This window comes from Bombina bombina, unplaced genomic scaffold (assembly GCF_027579735.1).
Source record: "Bombina bombina isolate aBomBom1 unplaced genomic scaffold, aBomBom1.pri scaffold_1030, whole genome shotgun sequence".
Lineage (NCBI taxonomy): Eukaryota > Metazoa > Chordata > Amphibia > Anura > Bombinatoridae > Bombina > Bombina bombina.
The window spans coordinates 61,965-85,287 of NW_026510807.1; the positions used below are offsets into that span (position 1 = coordinate 61,965).

At 33.6% G+C, this 23,323-nt stretch overlaps 1 protein-coding gene across 1 annotated transcript in view; it reads right to left on the reverse strand.

Annotated features, from left to right (window-relative positions):
* Nucleotides 1–285: 285 nt before the first annotated feature.
* LOC128643469 (SAM and SH3 domain-containing protein 1) overlaps nt 286–23,323 on the reverse strand; it is a gene marked incomplete at its 5' end in the record, with an annotated part of 37,799 nt that continues 14,761 nt past the window's right edge. Inside the window, 6 exon segments of the mRNA XM_053696317.1 lie at nt 286–1,553; nt 4,343–4,474; nt 11,843–12,756; nt 18,808–18,921; nt 19,889–20,039; nt 22,298–22,507. Of these exon segments, the coding sequence (XP_053552292.1) occupies nt 1,293–1,553; nt 4,343–4,474; nt 11,843–12,756; nt 18,808–18,921; nt 19,889–20,039; nt 22,298–22,507 (1,782 nt within the window).

The following is a 23,323-nucleotide window of genomic DNA, read 5'->3' on the forward strand; positions in this document are numbered from 1 at the left end:
GTGTAAGTGATATTCACTGTTCAAGCCTAATTACAAAGGAGAATCCATCATTACATCCATAATATACACTGGCCTAAATTCTCCTGAAACTCTTACAGTCAACACAGCCTTATAAGCAATTGTATTGTAACTGCCAGGTAAAGCAATTTACAGGTGTAAATCTCACTTGGATGTGGTTTCAACAGAATTACAGATGCTGATGAATTCATGATACACGATATGTTAAAAATGCTGCCAACCTATTCAGTTAAAATAGATTTGTAAACAATAAACAAAGACAAGAGGAACAATCAATGTTTTAATAGGCCCTAAACTGTGAAAAAATACATGTTTTTAATTGGTTAGAGCATGTAATGTAATCACTAGTGACTCTGCAATGCTGTGTTTAACCCACACAAAGGGGTTAAACACATAGTTAAAATACTGTTCAGGAGCTGTAGAGATTCGCTGAGTTACCAGAGAGAAAACAACTAAAGCATGTACATTTTTCCACTATTATGGATATTTAATTTAAAGTCCATATATTGGTGAGATATCCGAGAAAAGCAATGTTTTTGGTCTTACCTTATATTTCAATCATACCGCAGGTAAGGTTTAAAATCATCACTTTTTTGGAATAGGCCCAATAAATGGAATTGAATTAATAACCTTATAGTCTTTGACTAGCAGGATATGGATAGTGTGGCAGAGACCTTTTAGGAAGCACTAACAGGAGAAGATGAAAATTGTACTTAAGTCCAATAGTGTTTGCTATAAATGAACCTTGAAGTCAGAAAACATATCCCACATATTGCATATTACATTTGTCTGGAAGCCAGATGATAAACTTAAAAATGGTCAACCAGTAATAAAACAATACAATATACACATTATACTAAAATATGTTTTAAGGCAAAATAATTTGGTTATTATGAAGAAGCCCCAAACAATACTGAATTCTCAGTAATGAGACAGCACAATGGTATTAGTCATGTTGAGGTGCTAGATAGCTGAATCCATGTGTTGCTATGTGTAGCTATGGCCCCTCACTGTTGGAATGATGATAAACAGTACAACACGGCAAAGCACTTGTTTGTCATTTTTGCTATTTGCTGCACAACACACATTTAGTATGTACAATCATTTCAGTCAAGCAAAGCAGCTGAAAGTCCAATGTAAGACTGCTTAGAGTCATCATATAGAAGATTCAAGTCAGTTTAGGATATCTTGTTAGGAAATCCATGTGCTTTTGATCTTAGCCCGCATATTTTAAGATTGGACAGCAGAAGCAGGTCTCTGAAAAAGCAATTGGTTTAAACAACCTCTGGAGTAATCATTTTAACGAGTCTTGCTGCACTTAGGAGCTTGTTAATATGCTTTTCCTCTTTTATACCAGCTTGCAGTAAGTGAGTCTTTGAAAGAGTAGGCACTTTACTTAGTTCGGTGAATCCTGCCTCTGTGATTGGCCGGATGTACATAGGTAGTCCAATAGAAACAAGCCAATCTGTGACAGTAGAAATCTGACCCGGGCAAATGGGCTTTCGGCATATTTCAGTAAGTCCTCCACTTGGGATCTAGGGTAAAATACACAGAGATTAAACAACAGTAAACTACAACAAACTGTTCATGCTCAGTCTTGTCAAAAACTGTGACACAATGTGGTAACTTTCAGTTTTAATTAACTGATAAAAGATTACACTAAGGGCTCTATTTAGCAATCATTTGGGAAATTCTCCTTTCTGTTCTCCTATTAGTTCTCTGCAGCTCTCCTTTGGAGAGGCACACCTGTTCACCCGTATTTATCATAAAAAAGTAGTTTTTTTCTTTGCGTTTCTCCATAGGAGAGCTGAGGAGAACTAATGATAAATTTAGATATAATGATCGTGCTCTGTTATATATTATTCTGGCGCTCCATTATATATATTTTTTATCACCCCAATATAAATTATTATTGTGCTCCAATAAACATTATTATTGCGCTTTGTTATAGATAATTTTTGCACCTTTTAGAGCCCTTTGTTTTTTGTAATATCGCTTCTACAACTGGTAGAGAATAGATTTCTAATGCTGTTCTCCACAGTAGCTATGGAGAACTTTAATGCAGGAAATTGCAGGAGAACTTTCAGTCCTCTATAGGAGAATATCAATGATAAATTTGTAACTAGGAGAATTATTGAGGAGAACTATATGAAATATGACTAAAAGGATCTAATTTAACCCTTTTTTGGAGAACATGTTCTCAAAGGAGAATGGGAACAGAGTAAAATAATTTTACAGTCAAACTTGCCCAATTTTAGGCACATTTTTTAATGATAAATAGGAGAATTATTTCTCATGAGAACTTTTAGGAGAAAATATTGGAGAATATGAATGATAAATCGAGCCCTAATTGTAATATAAAGTTGAGTTAGTGACATTTTTTAAAGAGTTATTTAATGCCAGTAAATACAGTAGATTTACATCATCAGCACATACACGATAATAAGATAATGCACTAGCACTTAGTCTGAACTTCAAATGAGTTGTAGATTTTTTTTCTGACAATTTTCAGTTATGTTTATTTCCACTCCTCCTGTATCATGTGACAGCCATCAGCCAATCACAAATGTATATATGTATATTCTGTGAATTCTTGCACATGCTCAGAAGGAGATGGTGCCTCAAAAAGTGTAAATATAAAAATAATGTGCACATTTTGTTAACAGAAGTAAATTTGATAGTTGCTTTAAAATTGCATGCTCTATATGAGTTTAATTTTGACTTGAGTGTCTCTTTAATGTTTAAATCCCAAAAGGAGCATTCTAAAGCATTCTTTGTCAATATACTGTGTACTGTTCTCTGAGAAAGATATCACAAATTATTTTTTTTTTTTTAAAGATTGGGTGTTTATCTGTTAAATAAAAATGGGTATCAAATTAACAAGTGGTAGTAAAGAAAGACATTTGTGTCCCTCTGTCTATAAAGATTTTAGAAACCTTGATTCTTAAATCTATATAAAAGCTATATAAAAGGAATATTTTACGTTGTTGCTTCTTAGAGGATCTCTCATTATGGGCTAGATTACAAGTGGCGTGCTAACTATTGCGCGCAAGAGATATTTTTTTTGTCATTTTGCGCGCAACGGAAATAGCACACATATTAAAATTTGAAAGTAAATGGGATTGTAAGAGTGCAATTGCATTTTACACTTGTTGGGTTAGCGAGACTGAAACCCTCGTATAAAGTTTAGTGCGTTAAAAAAAAAGTTGCACTAAACACAACGTAAATATATTGAAAATTACTTTTACACTCATATAAACGCTATCTGATAAAATTGATTCACATAAATATTAAAAAAATACCTTTTTACTTTAATCTGCTTTTATGCAGATTTCCTTTAAGCCATAGCATCGCTGTATACACAGCTTTTAATCTTAGCCAGGATCAATACAGCAATTCAGAACAATCCTAGGACAGCTGTTTTGTTGTATTTGCCACTCATCATCTGGGAGTAAGTGCTGAATTGCTTTACCCAGCAGTGAAGAACATTGGAATGTAAAATATTCATAACTGCTGTTGAGTTAGCACGCAAGCGTTAGGTGTTAGGTTTTTTTCTTCTGCGCTCTCCATTAAAGGACCAGTAAACACAGTAGCTTTGCATAATCAACAAATGCAAGATAACAAGACAATGCAAAGCATTTACTCTGAATTTCAAATGAGTAGTAGATTTTTTTCTAACAAATTTCAAAATTATGTATATTTCCACTCCCCCTGTACCATGTGATAACAATTAGCCAATCACAAATGCATATACGTATAGTCTGTGAATTCTTGCACATGCTCAGTAGGAGCTGGTGACTCCAAAAGCGTAAATATAAAAGACTGTGCACATTTTTTTTAATGGAAGTAAATTTGAAAGTAGTTTAAAATTATATGCTGTATATGAATCGTGAAAATTTAATTTGACATGAGTGTCCCTTTAACTTCTATTTGGAGAATATGTTAAAGAAGTTACAATATTTGTTTAGTGCACGTCGGGTCTCAACCTTTTACTTTGCTTTTACTTTCAACTTCTAATACGCACATATGGCAGCACTAAATAGCACACAACTTGTAATTTGGCCCTTTATGTTATAACAGATGTTTCTGATGTTCCTATATGAATTAACCCATTTTTTTAAAGCTTGTGAAGGCTTATTGCTTCCTACCAATGCAGTTGTAGGAATTGACCCTATCAGCCATGGACCATGTAAACTGCAGTATTAGTTCTGCACATACATTCATTTCCCAAGAGATTCAATAAATATGTAAATATTTTTTGTTTTACGCTTTTTTAATGCCCAAGTATAGGTGTTATACAGCATGATATCACATTCCTACTTACTGCCATACGATGCAATTTCCTTAAGTGTCTAACTCGAATCTGGTCCATTACAGTCGCAACTTCTTTTGTCAACTGGCTGAGATCCTCTGCATATCGTTCAATTAAAGCTTCGGGAATTCCCCAGCGACCATGCTACCACAGAAAAAGAGGACATATTTAAGTAAAATACAAACTTCAAGAAATCTATTTGCAGAATCTGTGCTCTCTATTAGACTGAATGTAGCACAAAATCTTAATTTTCAAGTAACTGTTGATATAAAATAGTTTCTACTCACAGAATAATATAGTATATACCTGTATAATGCAATATATATATATATATATATATATATATATATATATATATATATATTATAGTTTATGTATATGTATAGTATATATAATGCAATGACATACAAAAAAATTGTATTTTACACTAGTATCTTTTATTTCTAGCACCCAGTATAGAACACTTATATAATGGGTAGTTTGAAGTCTTTGAGTAATAGCTGATAATTTAGATGAATCTATTTTGAGACCCTCTTCAGAGGTGATGTATTGTGAAAAAATGATTTTTTTTAAATAAAGTACACCCCGGTACTGAAATGATGAGGTTTCTTTGTATAGATGTTATCCAGATAAGTGATACAAAGAAGTGTGAAAAACTGCTGGTTCATTACAGAGGAAACAACATGGTACTCATAGTGCCCTGATCTTGTATTACATGCTGACTGTGATTTATAGAAACCCTTACATTAAAGGGACATGATACCCAAATGTTGAAGCACATGAAAGTGATGCAACATACATGTAAAAAGCGGACTAGAAAATATCACCTGAACATCTCTATGTAAAAAAAGGAAGTTGTTTTACCTCAAATGTACTGTAAAGAAACTTTAAGCAGCCAGTCAGGATGCTTGTCCCAGGGCAAGCTAGGGAGTGTGCATAGTCATGTTACTTTCCTATTCAGTTTAACTAAGTTTTATGAAATATCATGAGTTTTCAGTGAAATCTCATGAGATCACAGCAAAAGGCAAAGCACTGGAGAAGCATCGGTAACACAATTTACTGCTGATATTGCACAGATGTTGCATCCGTTTTTATGCTTGTATTCGCTTTTATCTTGTAAGTGGTAGCCTATGGGATAGGGGCTACTATTAAAACTTTTTGATACTACACTTAGATACTTTGTTTGGGCTTCTTTATTATTCTTCTATTTTCAGCCTCTGTATCAAGTGTTTTTGGATCATTTGTCTAAAGGAGCAGCACAAGGTGTCAAGTTGGATAAATACTTAGATAGGATCTATAGAGACTGATTATCATCCGGAGACTACCCTTTTATTGGAGGAAGGAATACAACAGATATATCTTCTGTCTCAAACAAGTAACTTCCCGACCCATATTTTTTGATTTAAGTGAACTCTTTCGACTTACATGTTTTTTTGTATTTTTATAAGCATTTTGACCATTGATGTTTTTATTATATAGCTTTTACCAGTCAGAATGATACTCAAGATAGCAGAGCTAAGTGTTTTTAGTATATTAAAGGCAAAGCATTACCTCAGCACTGCTGATGCTGATTGGCTATTGTTTATTCTAATTTTTTTTTTTCAACTAGTAGCTAGACAGCAGCTGAAGTATTAATGTTTACACAGCACTTACTCTAGTGAGCTGAAGAAATTGTGAGGTACAATATCTTCCTTTTTTACATAGATTTGCTCAGGTGATATTTTCTTGTCAGCTTTTTACAATTATGCTGCATTACTTTCAAGTGATTTGGCATATGAGTATTATGTCACTTTAACACACTTCCAAAAGAACAGAATTACATATTTTTGCACAGACATATACTCTACAGAAGGTCCTGCAGCTCCTGAATTAACTAAGGACAGTGTTTTAACTCTATGAGAGTTCAAGAACAGATTAATAGATAGGAGTCATCTTAGATTTTAAGTAGGTGTATAAAATCTGCTACTCAGTGGCACTTCTTATGACCATTCATAGCACTGGCATTTCCCAGCATCATACGACAATTCTTAAGGAGAAAACATTTCACAAAACAGCATATACAAAGACCTAGATTTCTTCTGTGGTCAACGTAGTTTGTGAAATTAATTCTTCCACAGAATATGTTATCTCCCTTAAAGTGAGATTAAAGAGTCATTCTACCGCAATGTATGCTCTATTTTGCATTGGTGAGCCAAAATTACTATGTTTCTAACCACCACAAAGGGATTAAACACATAAGTAAATTTATATTCCAAAACTGTAAACCTTTGTAGCTTCTGAGCAGTACTTAGTCATGTGACTGTCCTCCTGACTGTGCCATACTAAGGATCTGCAAGGGGTTATTTACATTGTTATCTAGGGTCACTATTGCAAAAATGATATGCTCTGGCAGTATATAACGTTTGCATAAGAATGTCCCTTTAAACAAGGAAATAATAAAAGTCACTTTGGGTCATGAAATAGAAAATACTTGAGGTTTAATTTTAAAGTGAAGGTGGAATTGACTAAATGTATCTACAGTAGGTGGGAGAGCTATCAATTTTTCAGATAGGGTATATTAGGCACAAGTAGATTAGGAAGTAAGTCAATTGCATATTGTTTTTACAGTCTTTCAATAGATTAAGCTATCAGCAGATTCTGAGCATTATTTAAACAGATTAAAACCTCCTTTACTGTAAACTCCGCCCACTACTTTCTCTTTTTGAAGGCGCAAATATGAACTTAAAGGGACAATAAACACCTTAAGATATTAATGTAAATGGTTTGAATACATGTAGTAAAACAACTTTGCTATATACTTTCATTATATATTTTGTTCTTCCTTTAACTTAAAGGGGCAGTATACACCAATTTTCATTTAAATGCATGTAATAGACACTACTATAAAGAATAATATGCACAAATAGTGATATAAAAATCCAGTATAAAACCGTTAAAAAAACTTACTTAGAAGCTCCCAATTTAGCACTTTTGATTAGATTAGCCTGGGACACCCACTAAAAGGGGCTGATAGCAGACCCCCCCCCCCCCCGCAAATGAAAATACCCCTTACACAAACAGAAGCAGTCTGAAGTTTGTGTACATCTATGAAAAAATAAGCAAAACTATACATTGTTACAAAAACACTACCAGATGGGCTATATAAATGGATCATCTACAAAACATTTATGCAAAGAAAATTCTAGTGTATAATGTCCCTTTAATTCTAAATATGTTAAACATGGAAGTGCAGACACTGCTATATTCCACACAATTGGTTGCACACTCTAGTAAGCCATTTATAACCATTCCTAATTGGCCTCAGAAGAAAAGGCAACCTAAGTTACAATATGGCAGCGCCCACTGCTTTATGTACATTACCTTTACCCGTATTTTTTTTAAATTTAAAAAACTAAAATATATTTTTTAAAAACATGTACAATTTATTCTCAGGCTAATCTTTGCTCTGAATACATAATTTAAGCAATAATTTATTTAGTGTTTAATGTCCCTTTAAGTTTGAAGATGAATCAGATTGCCATTGTGATTGTGTTAAAACAAAAATCTCCATTGTTTGGTGTCAGCACAAAATATAAGATAACACACTGCATATTAAGGCATGTGGCAAGGTTAGCTTGTCATTATTCTTTCACATTCCAGGACTAAAAAATCCACAATGTTCAGACTTAAAAGGACAGTAAACACCTTGTAATTACAACATGTTATGCAGTTTTACAATAGATCAACAAATTAGCAGAATTTGAACAATAACATAATTTATACATAATCTCTTGGTGGGCTTCTAATTAAAAAAAATAGTTAAAAAAAAAAAGTTCAAAACAAATAACTATTTTATATATACAGTCGTATGCAAAAGTTTAGGCACCCCTGACAATTTCCATGATTTTCATTTACAAATAATTGGGTGTTTGAAAGATCAAAATGAAATTGCTGATCCAAATACCTGAAGCACTGATTAACTGGAACACACAATTGGTTTGGTGAGCCCATTAAGCCTTGAACTTCATAGCCAGGTGCATCCAATCATGAGAAAAGGTATTTAAGGTGGCCAATTGCAAGTTGTTGTTCTCTTTGACTCTCCTCTGAAGAGTGGCAACATGAGGGCCTCAAAACAACTCTCAAATTACCTGAAAACAGATTATTCAACATTATGGTTTAGGGGAAGGCTACAAAAAGCTATTGCAGAGATTAAAGCTGTCAGTGTCCACTATGAGGAACATAGTGAGGAAATTGAAGACTACAGGCACAGTTCTTGTTAAGGCCAGAAGTGGCAGGCCAAGTAAAATATTGGAGAGGCAAAGGCAAAGGATGGTGAGAACGGTCAAAAACAGCCTACAGACCACCTTCAAAGACCTACAACATCATCTTGCTGCAGATGGTGTCACTGTGTATCATCAACAATTCAGCGCACTTTGCACAAGGAGAAGCTGTATGGGAGAGTGATGCGGAAGAAGCCACAAGTTACTTGAGGTATGCAAACTCACATTTGGACAAGCCAGCTTTATTTTGGAAGAAGGTGCTGTGGACTGATGAAACAAAGATTGAGTTATTTGGTCATAACAAGGGACGTTATGCATGGTGGCAAAAGAACACAGCGTTCCAAGATAAACACTTACTACCCACAGTAAAATTTGGTGGATGTTCCATCATGCTGTGGGGCTGTGTGGCCAGTGCCGGTAATGGGAATCTTGTTAAAGTTGAGGGTCGCATGGATTCCACTCAATATCAGCAGATACTTGAGAATAATGTTGAGGAATCAGTCACAAAGTTGAAGTTACGCCGGGGCTGGATATTTCAACAAGACAATGACCCAAAACACTACTCAAAATCTACTCTGGCATTTATGCAGAGGAACAAGTACAATGTTCTGGAATGACCATCCCAGTCCCCAGACCTGAATATCATTGAAAATCTGTGGGGTGATTTGAAGCGGGCTGTCCATGCTCGGCAACCATCAAACCTAACTGCACTGGAGATATTTTGCAAGGAGTGGTCCAAAATACCTTCATCCAGAATCCAGACACTCATTACAGGCTATAGGAAGCATCTAGAGGCTGTTATTTCTGCTAAAGGAGGCTCTACTAAATATTGATGCAATATTTCTGTTGGAGTGCCCAAATTTATGCACCTGTCTAATTTCGTTTTGATGCATATTGCACATTTTCTGTTAATCCCATAAACCTCATTTCACTACTGAAATATTTCTGTGTCCTTCAGTTATTTGATAGAACAAAATGAAATTGCTGATCCAAACACCCAATTATTTCTAAATGAAAATCATGGAAATTGTCAGGGGTGCCTAAACTTTTGCATACGACTGTATGTATATATATATATATATTTAGACTAGAATAAAACATAAAACACAAAATAAGACACAAACATCTATTCCATTAATGAAGAAGCCAAAATTCATAACAGGTTCTAAAATATATATTACTCAAGTGGCTTATTTAGGCTTAGTACTGTCACAGGCACAAATAAATTTATCACAGCCTCTCCTGCCAATTTTATATCTTATTACATATATTTTTCTCACAACATAGCAGTTATATCTTTCCTGACAGTAATACACACATTAGACACATTGTTTAAAACTCTGCTAGAGATCTAGAGATCGTGGTGGTTCTATGGGGGTGCTATGCACCTCCAAAGACAGGTGAAGCACCCTCCCTGAGGTGTGAAGGTCAGCACATGCTCAGCCAAGCAGCTCCATATATTAGATGTTTTGTATTTTTCAACTTTTTAACCACCTTTGTTAGCCCCCCAAGAAGTTGAAAGTAAAGTTCCACTCGCATGCTAAACTAATACACCTAAAAAGCTGAACTTAGAATATCACCCACAACATAACATAATCCCCATAGAAGTTAATGGAGCAAAAAAGTGGAAAAATCCTAACACCCTACTCGCACGCAAACCCAATCGCATATTCTCAAGTGCGCTAACCAGACATGAAAATATGACTATTTCACATTACAATGTTCTTCATATAAATGTTATATTTATTGATAAATACATATTTCCACATATATCTATATACAGATATAAATAGGAATATCTATTTATAAATACAAAGAACTATGTACAGGACATTGGAAAGTGAAATATTTACGGTAAATACATAGTCAAAACCATTATTAAATATGAATATTGCATAAATTAATTTTTTTATGCTTTAATCTACTCAACTGCAAAGGGCTCCAATGTATGTATGTGTACACACACACACATATACATATATATATATATGTATGTATTTGTGTTTATATGCGTATATATGTCTGTAAATTCATATATATGTATATATATATATATGTATGTATGTATTTGTGTTTTTATGCGTATATATGTCTGTAAATACATATATATGTATATATATATATATATATGTATGTATTTGTGTTTTTATGCGTATATATGTCTGTAAATACATATATATGTATATATATGTATATATGTATGTATTTGTGTTTTTATGCGTATATATGTCTGTAAATACATATATATGTATATATATATATATATATATATGTATTTGTGTTTTTATGCGTACATATATATGTATATATATATATATATATGTATGTATTTGTGTTTTTATGCGTATATATGTCTGTAAATTGTATATATATATATATATATATATATATATATACATACATAAATACATCTGTACACATATATAACACACACATACATATCTAGATTGTAAGTTCCCACGGGAATAGGGCTCTCAATTCCCTGTTTGTTTGTTTTTCTGTAAAATGTTCTCGTATTGTTTCTCCATTGTACTGTTATCCTTGTACCCATGGGCAGCGCTGCGGAATCTGTTGGTGCTTTATAAATAAAGAAAAATAATAATAATTTAGACATGTATATGTATGTATCTCTATGATAAATCCCTTTGCCTGCCTTTTTTTTTTCCTAACACCTGAGACCTCATAGCTTTGAGCCCTTATCATTTTTTTGTGCAATACTTTTTAAAATAATTTTTATTAGACAGTGTTATTATGAGTGTAACTGTACTTTGTAATGTATATTTGATGTGTTTTATGACACGTTTTTGTTTTGCAAAACAGTTAACCAGAGCTCTGAGGACGCGCTATCCTGACACATGTTAACTTCAATTGCGCTTAAGCAATAACATTTACTTTCAACTTGTAATACGAGCAAAAAACCTAATGCACACAAACAGCCGCTAGAAACCCCTTTTCGCTTGCGTGCAACAGTTTAAATCTAGCCTAGAGTAGTGATTAAACAGCTGACACTTTATTACCATGTACGGAAATGGGATTTGGATATTGATAGGCTATGTCATCTTTTATGTTTTATTTTAACATTTAAGATATTAGTAAGTTTTTTCCTATATTATTTTGAAAGTAGGACATTGTATGGCAATGTTTTAAAAGGTCCATGAAAGTGCATTTGAAATATCCAATAAATATTTTATAATCAATTCTTGTGATAATGCCACAGTAAAATAATGCAATTATCATAAACCGGTAATCTTACCTTATCTGAATATGGTTCTTCTGTAAGGTCAATTTCTTCAGATTGCAACTTGTTTTCTATCAGCAACTCCTGATCCATTCCTCTGGCAGAAGAAATCTTTCTTGCTGATACAGGTCCCAGTTTTAAAGCATGTTGTATGATACTAGAAGTCTCTGAAGAGTTGGACATCCAAGGTGGTCTTGGAGATGTTGGGCTACTGCATTCTGATGCAGGAGACGCCAATGGAGAACAGTCTTCAGAGATCAAAGGTTGCACTTTTGTAACTGGAAAACACATTTCTTCTGAATTTGAAACAGAAGCACAAAGAGGGGGATGATACAAACCATTAGCAAATCGTTCTCTACATTTTTTAGCAGGAACAGGAGGAGGTTGTGAAGGGTTCTTTGTTTGAATTTTTGTCTCTCTAGGACAAACAGACACAACCTGAGGTCCATGGCTACTTTTTGAAGCATACTGGTCATTAAACTCAGTCTTTATAGATGTATCCACATTACAAGAAAGCCTGGTATGTGCACTAACAGTTTCTTTTACAATAAGATCTTTAGACCCATCTTTTTCACTGTCTTTTGGAAGGTTTGCTACGTTTTTGTTATCCTCCTGCTCTTCATTGTCGTCCCCTTGCAGATTGACCAAAGAGTGAGATCTTGTCCAAATTTTTAAAGTAGGGGTTCCTTCTTTCTCATAACTCCTACAAACTGGAATTGGCATACTTCTCCGATTTATTTTAGATTCTGGGATATTAACTGACTTTACACAACCAGCAGAAACATGAAGCTTTCCATCATTTTCTTCCAGCTTGGTAACTTCCTTGGAAACAGATAATGACTGCATTGGATATTCAATTAATGAATTTCTGTTAAAGTCACGGTTTGATGCATCCACAGGAGAAACAGGGGAGGTCTTCTGACATTTACCTAAAAGTTAAGCATATTTTCACTATTTAAAGACAAAATATCCATGACAATTAAATATTTTAAAAATTAAAATATCTACCTTATAGTCTTTTTGCATTGTAATATAAAGGTGAATGTGTACAAGCTACTTAATGTTCCTGATTGGTTAAATACTTTATAGTTAGTATATAGCCGGCAACTGGTTACATATACTAAATATGTATTATGCATTAGATATATTCTTCCAGAGTTGTTCTTAAACTTGGGTGCTTTAGTTGACCATCAGTCAGCAAGGGTGAGTGTAAAAGATTAAAATGATGTATGTAAATGGTTCCCTAGGGATTTTTAATAATGCTTTGAATTTATTTATTTTTGAACATTAAAAAACAAAAGATAAGAGTGTCTTATCATCTGAGGAATGCCAGATACACATTTAATTCAAATAAAAAGATTAAAAAAAAGATTTATTCAGTAAAGGGGGACATAATGGCATAGATTACATGTGGAGTGCAATTAATAGTGCAAATCCACACTAGGATTAGTGTGCAATCTGGTATTACAAGTTCATAGTAAGAAAGAATAATCAAATGGATGTTGGCCATGCTAATCATTCTCTAGCATGCCCTATACTTTAAATGGCTAAAGACTAAGGTGCATGTACCATCTGGTAATGACTCCATTTGTTAATTGCTGACATCAGCAGAAAAAGACCAGAGGCGCCACCATGGCCTAGTACCACCAAAACAAATGGAAAGCGGTGCAGGATGTCAAATTATACTCACAAAGGTGTAGCACCCAGCGGTGCTAGTGGGGCAGACTGGAACTTCCAGTGGTCCAGCTCAATTATTATTGTTTTTATGTTGAGTGTAAGGAAGTGCCCCCTTTGGGTTTGTGTGTACTTCTGTACACCCAATCTCGTATTCAAATTGCTGACATCATACAAGCCCTACTGGTGTTCTGAGCAGCTGTAATATTTAAAATACTGGTGCACTGAAAACATCTGGCTATGCCTCACATGCAGAAAAAATATTAACACTAAAACAGTGATACGTTTTACTAGAAGCATTTTTGCCAGTACATGTATATTGTAAATATGTTTCTATACAAAGATGTAACTATGTGCATTTAAATTTTGACCTGAATGTCCGTTTACAAATGCTTTTTCCCAGAACCTATTTTGTTGTATTAGTTTGTAGCTGATAGGCACAGCAAAAAAGTTAAATAAAAATAAAGCCTGACGAAACTTTCCTTTCATACATTTATACACTAAATAAAAAATGAGGATAATACAAATTAAAATAGTATAATTTCCCTCCTGGGTTTTATATTGTTGGAATAGTTAACTATGAGTTGATCCAAATGTCCAAAAGATACATGCAATTACTTTTGTCAGAAACCCTCTCTATTGGTAAAAAAATACCTGCATTATTGTACAATTATTTAGCAATGTTTTAGACATAAATAGTCTATATCAGCAATTAAATACTGTTCTAAAAAGCAAATGTAAAAATAAAAGTTTCACATTTTTCAGGGTTTGGTACTTTCAGAGCTCACCATGGATGCACCCTTTTAAAGGCCTCGCGTATATTTAACTTACATCTTTTACTGTGGCCAAACAAAGTCAGATGTAGATGAGCTCCTGCAATGATCTAAACAATCACTATGTAACATGTAGCAGTTAAACAGCACCATACTTAAGCAAATATTAAATTCTCTAATTACTTAACATGTAATTGTATCACCAGTGTGACCCTGCAACTTTGTATTACATAGTTAAAGTGTTACTTGGGAGCAGCAGAGAACTGCTGTTCTAGAGCTGAAACTGCCGCTGACCCAATCAGCAGAGTTAGTCGCATGACCAGCAGCGGTTTCTGCTCAGGAGCATTTTAACATATACGCAAGTTTAAAACAGCAAGCTAGGTCATCAGATTAAAGGGACACTAAAATTAGTTTCATGATTAAGATAAAGCATGCAATAAAAAAAAAAATCCAATATACTTTCATTACCAAAACGTGCATATTCTTTTTATATGCACACTTTCTGAGGCCTATGAGCATGTGCATAAAGTGCACAGTATATACTATATGCATTTTGTGATTGGCTGATGGCTGTCTGTCACATGATACAGGGGGAGGGAAAATTTGATTTTTTAACTTTGAAACTTGACCAAAATTATTCTACAACTCATTTCAAATTCAAAATAAGTGCTATTGCATTGGCTTTGTATGTGTATTAGTCAGTTATTCAATATAGCAGTATTTAGTGGACATTTAATAATCTGGACGTGTAAAACTAAACGCTGGATCTCTGAAAGAAACCATCTACATTAGTACAGCAATTAACCTGATCTGCCTGTATAGGGTTCTATATAGAAAGAGACCGTCTTAACCTACTATATTACATCATTTTCTCTTGCATCCATTTTTCACTCTTATGTGTTCTACCTTTTTAGTTATTTGGATATAAATATAGTGTATTGGGTTTTTAAAGTGTATATTATATGATGATATATGTCTCCGAAAAGTAGATTTTATTATGTAAATATCGCCCTATTGGCCATTATTTAATACCCTGGCATGAGGCACACCTGAAATATGATTACATTTTAGGGGAAGAGAACCACAATGTCATTCATTTTATTGGTGAATTATTGGATACTTGTAAGTAAATGTGAATAATTCCAACCAATGTACATAGCCCCATTACACAAAAACTAAACATTAAATATGCTGTGCCAACATAGTTGTTTTCAGCAAAGGTCAATATATTTTTTTTCATAGCCCCGTTTTAAAATAAAACGTTCCTAACTTTTACCATCACACAACTAGACACTGATAAAAGTGAATAATGTAATGCTTCAATGCTAGAATATCTTAAATAACCATAATGTTCTACACTTTGATAGCCTCTGTTCTGCTATTTGAAGTTATTTCAAAGAGATCAAATTAATTTAATTTAAGGTGCTGGTCTGCCTCATCTTTTTTCACTAATTAAAAAGTTGCCATAAATTATTAACTGAATTATAACGGCAAGCAACATTGTAACCTGGTTTACAATGATGCAGGATATATGAGATACATTATTCAAGAAGGAAGAATTTAAATTATGTTGCCTTATGATTGTATAATTGTAAAAATAATAATGCTTTCTTATACAGTTGACCATTTTTGAACCAATGAAGTAGTACCTTTATTATTATTATTATTATTATTATTATTATTATTATTATTATCATTATTAATAATAATAATAATTCCAAGTCTATAAATGTTACTTTCACAGAAGAGATAACATTTTTTTTCTTTACATTTTGATATAAGAACACAATCTTACCTTAAAAAAAATTAGGATGTTTTATATCACACATTTATGTGTGTTTTTGAAAAACAACTTAGTTGTGGGTTTAAAGGGATGTGACACCCAACATGTTTCTTCATGATTTATATAGAGTATACAATTTTAGACAACTTTTTATTTTACTTCTATTATCTAATTTGCTGAGTTATCTTGGTATCCTTTGTTGAAAAGCATACCTAGGTAGCTAAGGAGCTTGGAGCTAGCTACTGATTGGTGGCTGCACAGTATGCCTCTTGCAATTGGCTTACCAGTGTGTTTAGCTAGCTTCCAGTAGTGAATTGTTGCTCCTTCAACAAAGGATACCAAGAGAATGAAGCAAAATTGATAACCGAATTAAGACACGGCATGAAAACTAGCGCAGCGAAGGGGGTAAGTTGTTGGCAGCAAATTGTAAATATATATGTATATGACTATATACATATATATTTATGTGTTAATATGTGTATATATACACACACATAAATATATATGTATATAAGCATATACATATATATTTACTGGGAACACACAGTTTCCATAGACCTCTATGTAAAGGCACTTTTCAGTGAGATAAATTAGAGGTCCACTTGTTATTTAGCCATAAATATATTTCATGTTCCTCTTTCTAATTATGGATGCCGCCATTTTGGAACCTAGGTTACACTGCATGGAGAGTTGCAGCACATGTGCAATGCAAACATATCAGCACTGGAATGCAGTGAACGCCAGGTTACAATATGGCGGCACCCATTACTAGAAGGAGGTGGAACAACATCAATACGATGCTATTTAGTGTTTAATGTCCCTTTTAATGTCCCTTTAAACTATTGTTTCAAATTACACTGATTTCTCATCGTCTCAGGAGTCCATCTAAACATATTCTGGTAAAGCTGCTAAATGGCATGGATAGGTGGTATTTTTGATACAGCGTTTATGGTTTTGTTAGATTGAAGGTGACCAAAATAAGATACCACTCCTAAAGCTGTTGTTTTCCTTTAAGCGCATATGCACATGCAAGTCAGGACATTGATTTCTAGATGTTTAAGTACCTACCTCTTTAGTGAGATATATACTGCTTAGTAGATACGCTTTAGCAGTAAGTAAATTTAGTATAATTATTATGCAAATGAATAGGGTTAGTGAAAATGATGCAATAATCCAGCATTAAATGGTGCAATAACAGCGCAAAGCAGAGCAAAATGTTAGAGACAATGCACAAACATTATTTGAGGTGGTCAACAGAAAAAGCAAGCAGACAAGCAATAAAAATGACATTTTTATTAGACATTTAGTCATTTAGATCTGATCCCATTCATGTGGGATATTACATCTTACATACACATGCATCTTTATTTACAAATCACAGTTCTATAAGTACAACTGTGACATTTTCTATAAAAAATATACAATACTGTCATACTCCTTTTCAAGTATTAAGTACGTTTCTGTTGTGAGAACAGCACCTTAGACAAAAACCAGTCAGTCAGATTAAGCAATAAAATAATTACTGTGAATCTCCTACAGCCTCTGTTAACAATACAAACACTAGTAAACATCAAATAAAACTTTTATTCAGTTTTTGATTAAGGATATATGACCAGTTTGTATATTCAGCACAACTTCAAAAGCAGCTTCTAAAATATCAACAATTTTAATGAGAATGGGGTTTTGGTAAATCATATTTTGGTATCGTTGGCCAACGATAAAAGATTAATCACAATTTCATTTTGTTGGTTTCAGTGCTAAAGATGAACACTTCAATAGTTTAAAAAAAAACCCTGTTTAAAAGGTAAACTGTACAAGTTGTTTTTTATTCAGTTGAGAATTTGTTTATGTCCACAGATACAACGCAAGTAAGAACATGACAAAACAATGTCTTCTGGGAAAATGACTGTCGGAAGCTTTTCAGTTTCCTGTACAACGCTTATTATAATATGTTTTGAGATTGCACAATGAAACAAAGTGCCGTTGATATAACTGTATATAGACAGGAACAACAACCAATACAATCTATTATTTACATATCAACAGGCAGAAGAATACCTGAAAATTTTAAATATTTTGGGAACCAATGCTTCCTACTCTAAATTTTAATTTGCTCAGCCACCAGTTCCAATAATGATAAAATACATAAAGGTTGTGCTGATGGTTTACATTCATGTTTATGTAACCAAATGCATTATTTTACAGACGCTTGATGACAACAATGATTTGTCAAGTTGTATATTTAATGGTTCCTGTAAGAATAAATGTATTAATCAAATGTATACACTGTACACTTTTGTTATCATTTGAATTTGTCTGGGTTAACTATGCAAGTGTTAGTGGAGTTCATCCTCATGTGCTGAGCATGTCCTTGGTTAAGTTGATGTAAACAATGATAATGCAAATGAAAATGGTGAATGCAGGCAAAGAAGGTAAAAAAAGGCATTGCATTAGTCACAGAATTAATGAAAAAGCCAGGCATGGTGACGTTCCAGGTTAATAGAAGCACGGCTGCAACCATGTACAAAAGTCCACACAAAACCTCTAGATGTATTACTGGCCAAAACTGCTATTAGGAACACTTTCAGCTAGTAATTTTAAGCAGTGTCATTCTCAACGGTCCTTTAACCAGTGGATGGGGGTATATCCCTGAGTCTTCTTACACTGCACAGTTAGGAATGTTTGGCCAGTATGAGAGCGCGTACACATATGTCTGAGCATATCAGCAAAGGGTTAACTGCCGTCATTACCATTCTCTAGGTTCTCATTGCTTTCAAAGCAGCCTGAGTCTCGGGGAGAACACCCACTTTTACTTTCTCCTTCTGTGAGAAGCTTTTCTTGAGACCCAGAGTGGTCACTATTACCTGAGTGGATGAAAATACAGAAATGGAAACCATGAATGACAAAAGGAACACATCTAATACATTGTTACAATATAAAGAAAAAATGCACCATATTTATCAAGTTTTTATCTTATAAAGAAGTGTAAGACACACAGGTACATACATAGATAGATGGATAGCTAGATAGATATATGATAGATGATAAAGAGAGATAGATGATAGAGATAGATATATACTGTAGATAGACACTGCAAATAACAGGATTATGCTACAGAATATTACATTATCGCTAATCTAACAAAATGTTTATATTTCACTACCAATATACCGTATGGGTTCAGGTGAGCTTAAATGAGGCACATTTGCATCAAATCACAATGTATAGTGCATAATAAATAAAACAAGAGATAATGGATAAATCAGTATGGTTTGTATACAGTTTATACTATAGGTTTATGTATTTTCTACATGCATGTCTCTATGCACAGCTCTGGCTGCTTTTTGTTAAAGGGACAGTATACACTCATTTTCATATATCTGCATGTAAAAGACACTACTATAAAGAATAATATGCATAGATACTGATATAAAAATCCAGTATAAAACTGTTTAAAAACTTACTTAAAAGCTCTCAGTTTAGCTCTGTTGAAAAGGTAGCTGGAAAGCCCACTGCAAGTGGGAAATAAGACACTCCCCCCCCTCCCCCTTCTTTTGCATATGAAAAGACCCTTTACACAAACAGGAGCAAGCTGGAGAAGGTAGCTGACGGTATTCACATAAAACTTTGGGGCTTGGTTAGGAGTCTGAAAATCAGAGCAATGTTATTTAAAAATAAGCAAAACTATACATTTATCTAAAAAAAAAACTTTATGGGCTATATAAATAGATCATCTACAAAACATTTATGCAAAGAAAAAATGAGTGTATAATGGCCCTTTAACTTTTATAAGTAAATAAAATTTGTCTGATTCATTTAAATAAGGCTTACTGTCATATTCTTGCAGCAGCTCAATAGCTGTAAGTAGCACTGCTTTGTGTTCAGGGTTTTGAATATTCAATTCTTCTAAATCTTCTTCCTCAAGAAGCTTAAAGGTGTCTAGGTCCTCATAACCATTAAACAGAAAAGTTGGCATGTGCTCCTGTACAAACAAGCAATGAAAGAAAACAATTATAAGGTAACCTTGTGTTTAAAATGAATTTAGATGACATTTTACCAATAAGTAATATAAATATTCCATATAAGCTCATAAAAAGGGTACTGTAGGTAAATTATTACTGGAAATAGTTGACATCTAAGAAGAAACAGACATATCTATAACATTGTACAATGAATCCGGTGCTCTCCCCAGATAATATATTAATATAGAATACAAAATATTTTTTAAAGTTCCTCTCAAATATATTCAGAAAACATGTTGTGGTCTATCATTTTTGTTTTGATGAAACAACTTATCTGCTGCCATTTATAATAAAACATTAAAGGGACATTTTAGTGTAAATATACAATACTCAAATTTGGTGGAGCATTTTATTTTTAAACCAATTCATTCTTTAACCCCTTAATGCCCTTAAGACGTTCTATGCCATCCTAACCGCACTGGGCTTTTTTGCCCTTACGACGGCATAGAACGTCCTAGCCTTTTGGCTGTACTAAAATATGCTTTGTAAAATAAGGAACTGTTTTAATGCTTAGTGGTTTTATTACTGAGCTAAGTTCTTGTACAATTCTTAGATGATACTTATGAACTCTATTAAAGTGAAAGTAAATCCTAGCGTTTTACAAAAGCTAGGATTTACTATTAAAACAAATAAAGAGCACTTTCATTCATGAAGTATAAGTAGGGATGGGCGAATGTTTATAAAAATTCAAAATTTAAAACAAATGTTGATACATTCGTTCATTCTAATCGAATTTCGAATGTTTATATAACATTCTAACATTCTATTTTCGAATTTTCGTTTTCAAATTTTTCAATAAAATTCAAAAATATTCGTTCGAATAATAGAATGTTTAGCTATCTATTCATTCAATTTCGAAATGTAATCGAATTCTAGTCTAATACTGTGTTTTTTAAATGTAATATTCGAATTCAAATGTGATATTCGATTCAAATGTGACATTCAAATTCGAAATAGTATTTCTAGTCTAATACTGTGTTTTATAAATGTAATATTCAAATTTGAAAGTGATATTCGATTCGAATGTGACATTCGAATTCGAAATAGTGTTTCTAGTCTACAATTGTGTTTTATAAATGTAATATTCGAATTTGAAAGTGACATTCGAATTAGAATGTGACATTTGAATTTGAATGTGACATTCGAAAACTGTAAATAACATTTGAAAATCGAATTTTTAAGAATATTCGTTTTTATCAACATTCTATTATGTAAATCGAATTTCTACAATAACATTCGTTCTAACATTCGAATTCGAATATAAACACAATCGCCCATCCCTACTTCATGTAGAAAGCTCCTTTATTTGATTCAATCGATTGCCGCTCTTAGCTCCTACAGCAGAGCACGGCTAAAAAAAAAATTGTCTAAGAGGTGACGTTTTCACCTCTTAGCCAATAGCCGTGCGGTAAATCTGGCTTGGCGCCCATGGGAGCCGGATTTACCGCACGGCTATTGGCTAAGAGGTGAAAAAAGCAACATTTATATTCTACTCACACCACTGCTGATAAGCCCATAGATACATTTATGCCTATGATTAACAGCATCAGACGGACAGCCTCTCCTAGCATTAGGAACATCAAAATGCAATGTGCTAGAGCAATTTTATTATTGCACTATTGCTGGCATATACAATTATGTGTTTAACGCCTGCAAAGGGGTTGAGGTTAGGTCCAGAGCCAATGGCATACGTGTAGAGCCACCAGTCAGCAGCTAGTACCAGTTGTGCATTGCTGCTTCTGAGCATACCTAGGTATGCTTTCTAACAGAGGATACCAAGAGATCAAAGCAAATTTGATAACAGAAGTAAAACTCTATTAAAATAGCATCCTCTATCTGTCCCATGAAAGTTTAATTCTAACTCATGCCCCTTTATGCCTTATGTTTAAAGGGATATTCAAAGAGATAAAATAGGGCAGCTCTCGTAGACAGTGGGTGAGACCACTGAATATCTCCTGGAATTCCTCCTTGTTCTATTACAGGGTTAAAAACACCTTAAGGGCACATGATTTACATGGTACATCCAAGGGTTAAACATTTTACATGGAGATTACATATTGATTTTAATATCCTTTTAATTCTGGTTCCCACAAAAGTAACCAGTAGGACAGGACTCGACAAACCCAGGACTCAGGGAGCCCTGAAGTAGGAGATATCTGTTTTTACTGATACATTCTACTAAACAGTATTTAATCACTGGATTGACAGGAAAACTCACCTTTAAATTGATGCGATCTAGAAGATCTTCTACCGATTTGGGCTTTGGTGGTCTTCCCTTGCGTCGCCTTCTTGTGGGCCGTTTTGGTTTTTCCTCTACTTCATTTATCACATCCACATATATAAATTTAAAGGTTCCAACCTTATTGTTTAATAGACCCATCCAAGTGCCCATGGGAGGCTTGCTTATAATATCAATAATGTCTCCTCTCTGCATTAGAAGAAAACAGTATGTTTCTGGATTAGAAACAGTAACTAACAAGAACACGAGCAAAATGAACAATGTTATTCTTTGGTTTGAGGCTAAAGTCATTTTTCAGAAAGAAAGAAAACACATTAAGAAACAATTTAGTACAGGAAATGTAATTGGGTAGAGACACTGTTTAACTTGGTGTGTTATTCACTTTAAATAATTAAAGCAATAAACCATTTATCTCTACAATGGGTTCCCTTAGAAGCATTTAATAACACTAAATCAATTGTACTTGTTCATTCAATCCTGTGAAAATGAATATAGCCCTGTCTTCATTCCAACACACATAAACAGAAGTATTTTTTCCTTCAGTTTTGTGCATTTCATATCATTGAGAGAAGAAGAAGAATAAAAGCTGAAAAGATATATTGTGCTGTGGAGTTTTTTGTATATTGTGTGTTCAAGGGACATGAAATCCTTTGAGATTGTGATCAAATATTTAATTATATGAAATAAAAATCTTAATTTCACTGCAATTTAATTATTTTTTAATTCTGAGAACTGGAAATGCACACTGTAGGCTTCCTCAGCACAGGTGATTAGATAACACACTGCAAAACTATATATGTTGTCCAAACAAAATGATAGTGGCTAGCCTTGCCTACTCCAGATATAAGTTCACATTAGTTCTTCCAAATAAGACAAGTGGTTGGAGGAATTTGGCTGAAGAAAAACAAATGCAGCAAACAACATATTAATGTATTCAGAAAGCTGTTAATTTATTGCAAGACTATAGTTCACTAATTACAAAGTATTTTATGCCCCTTTAAAATG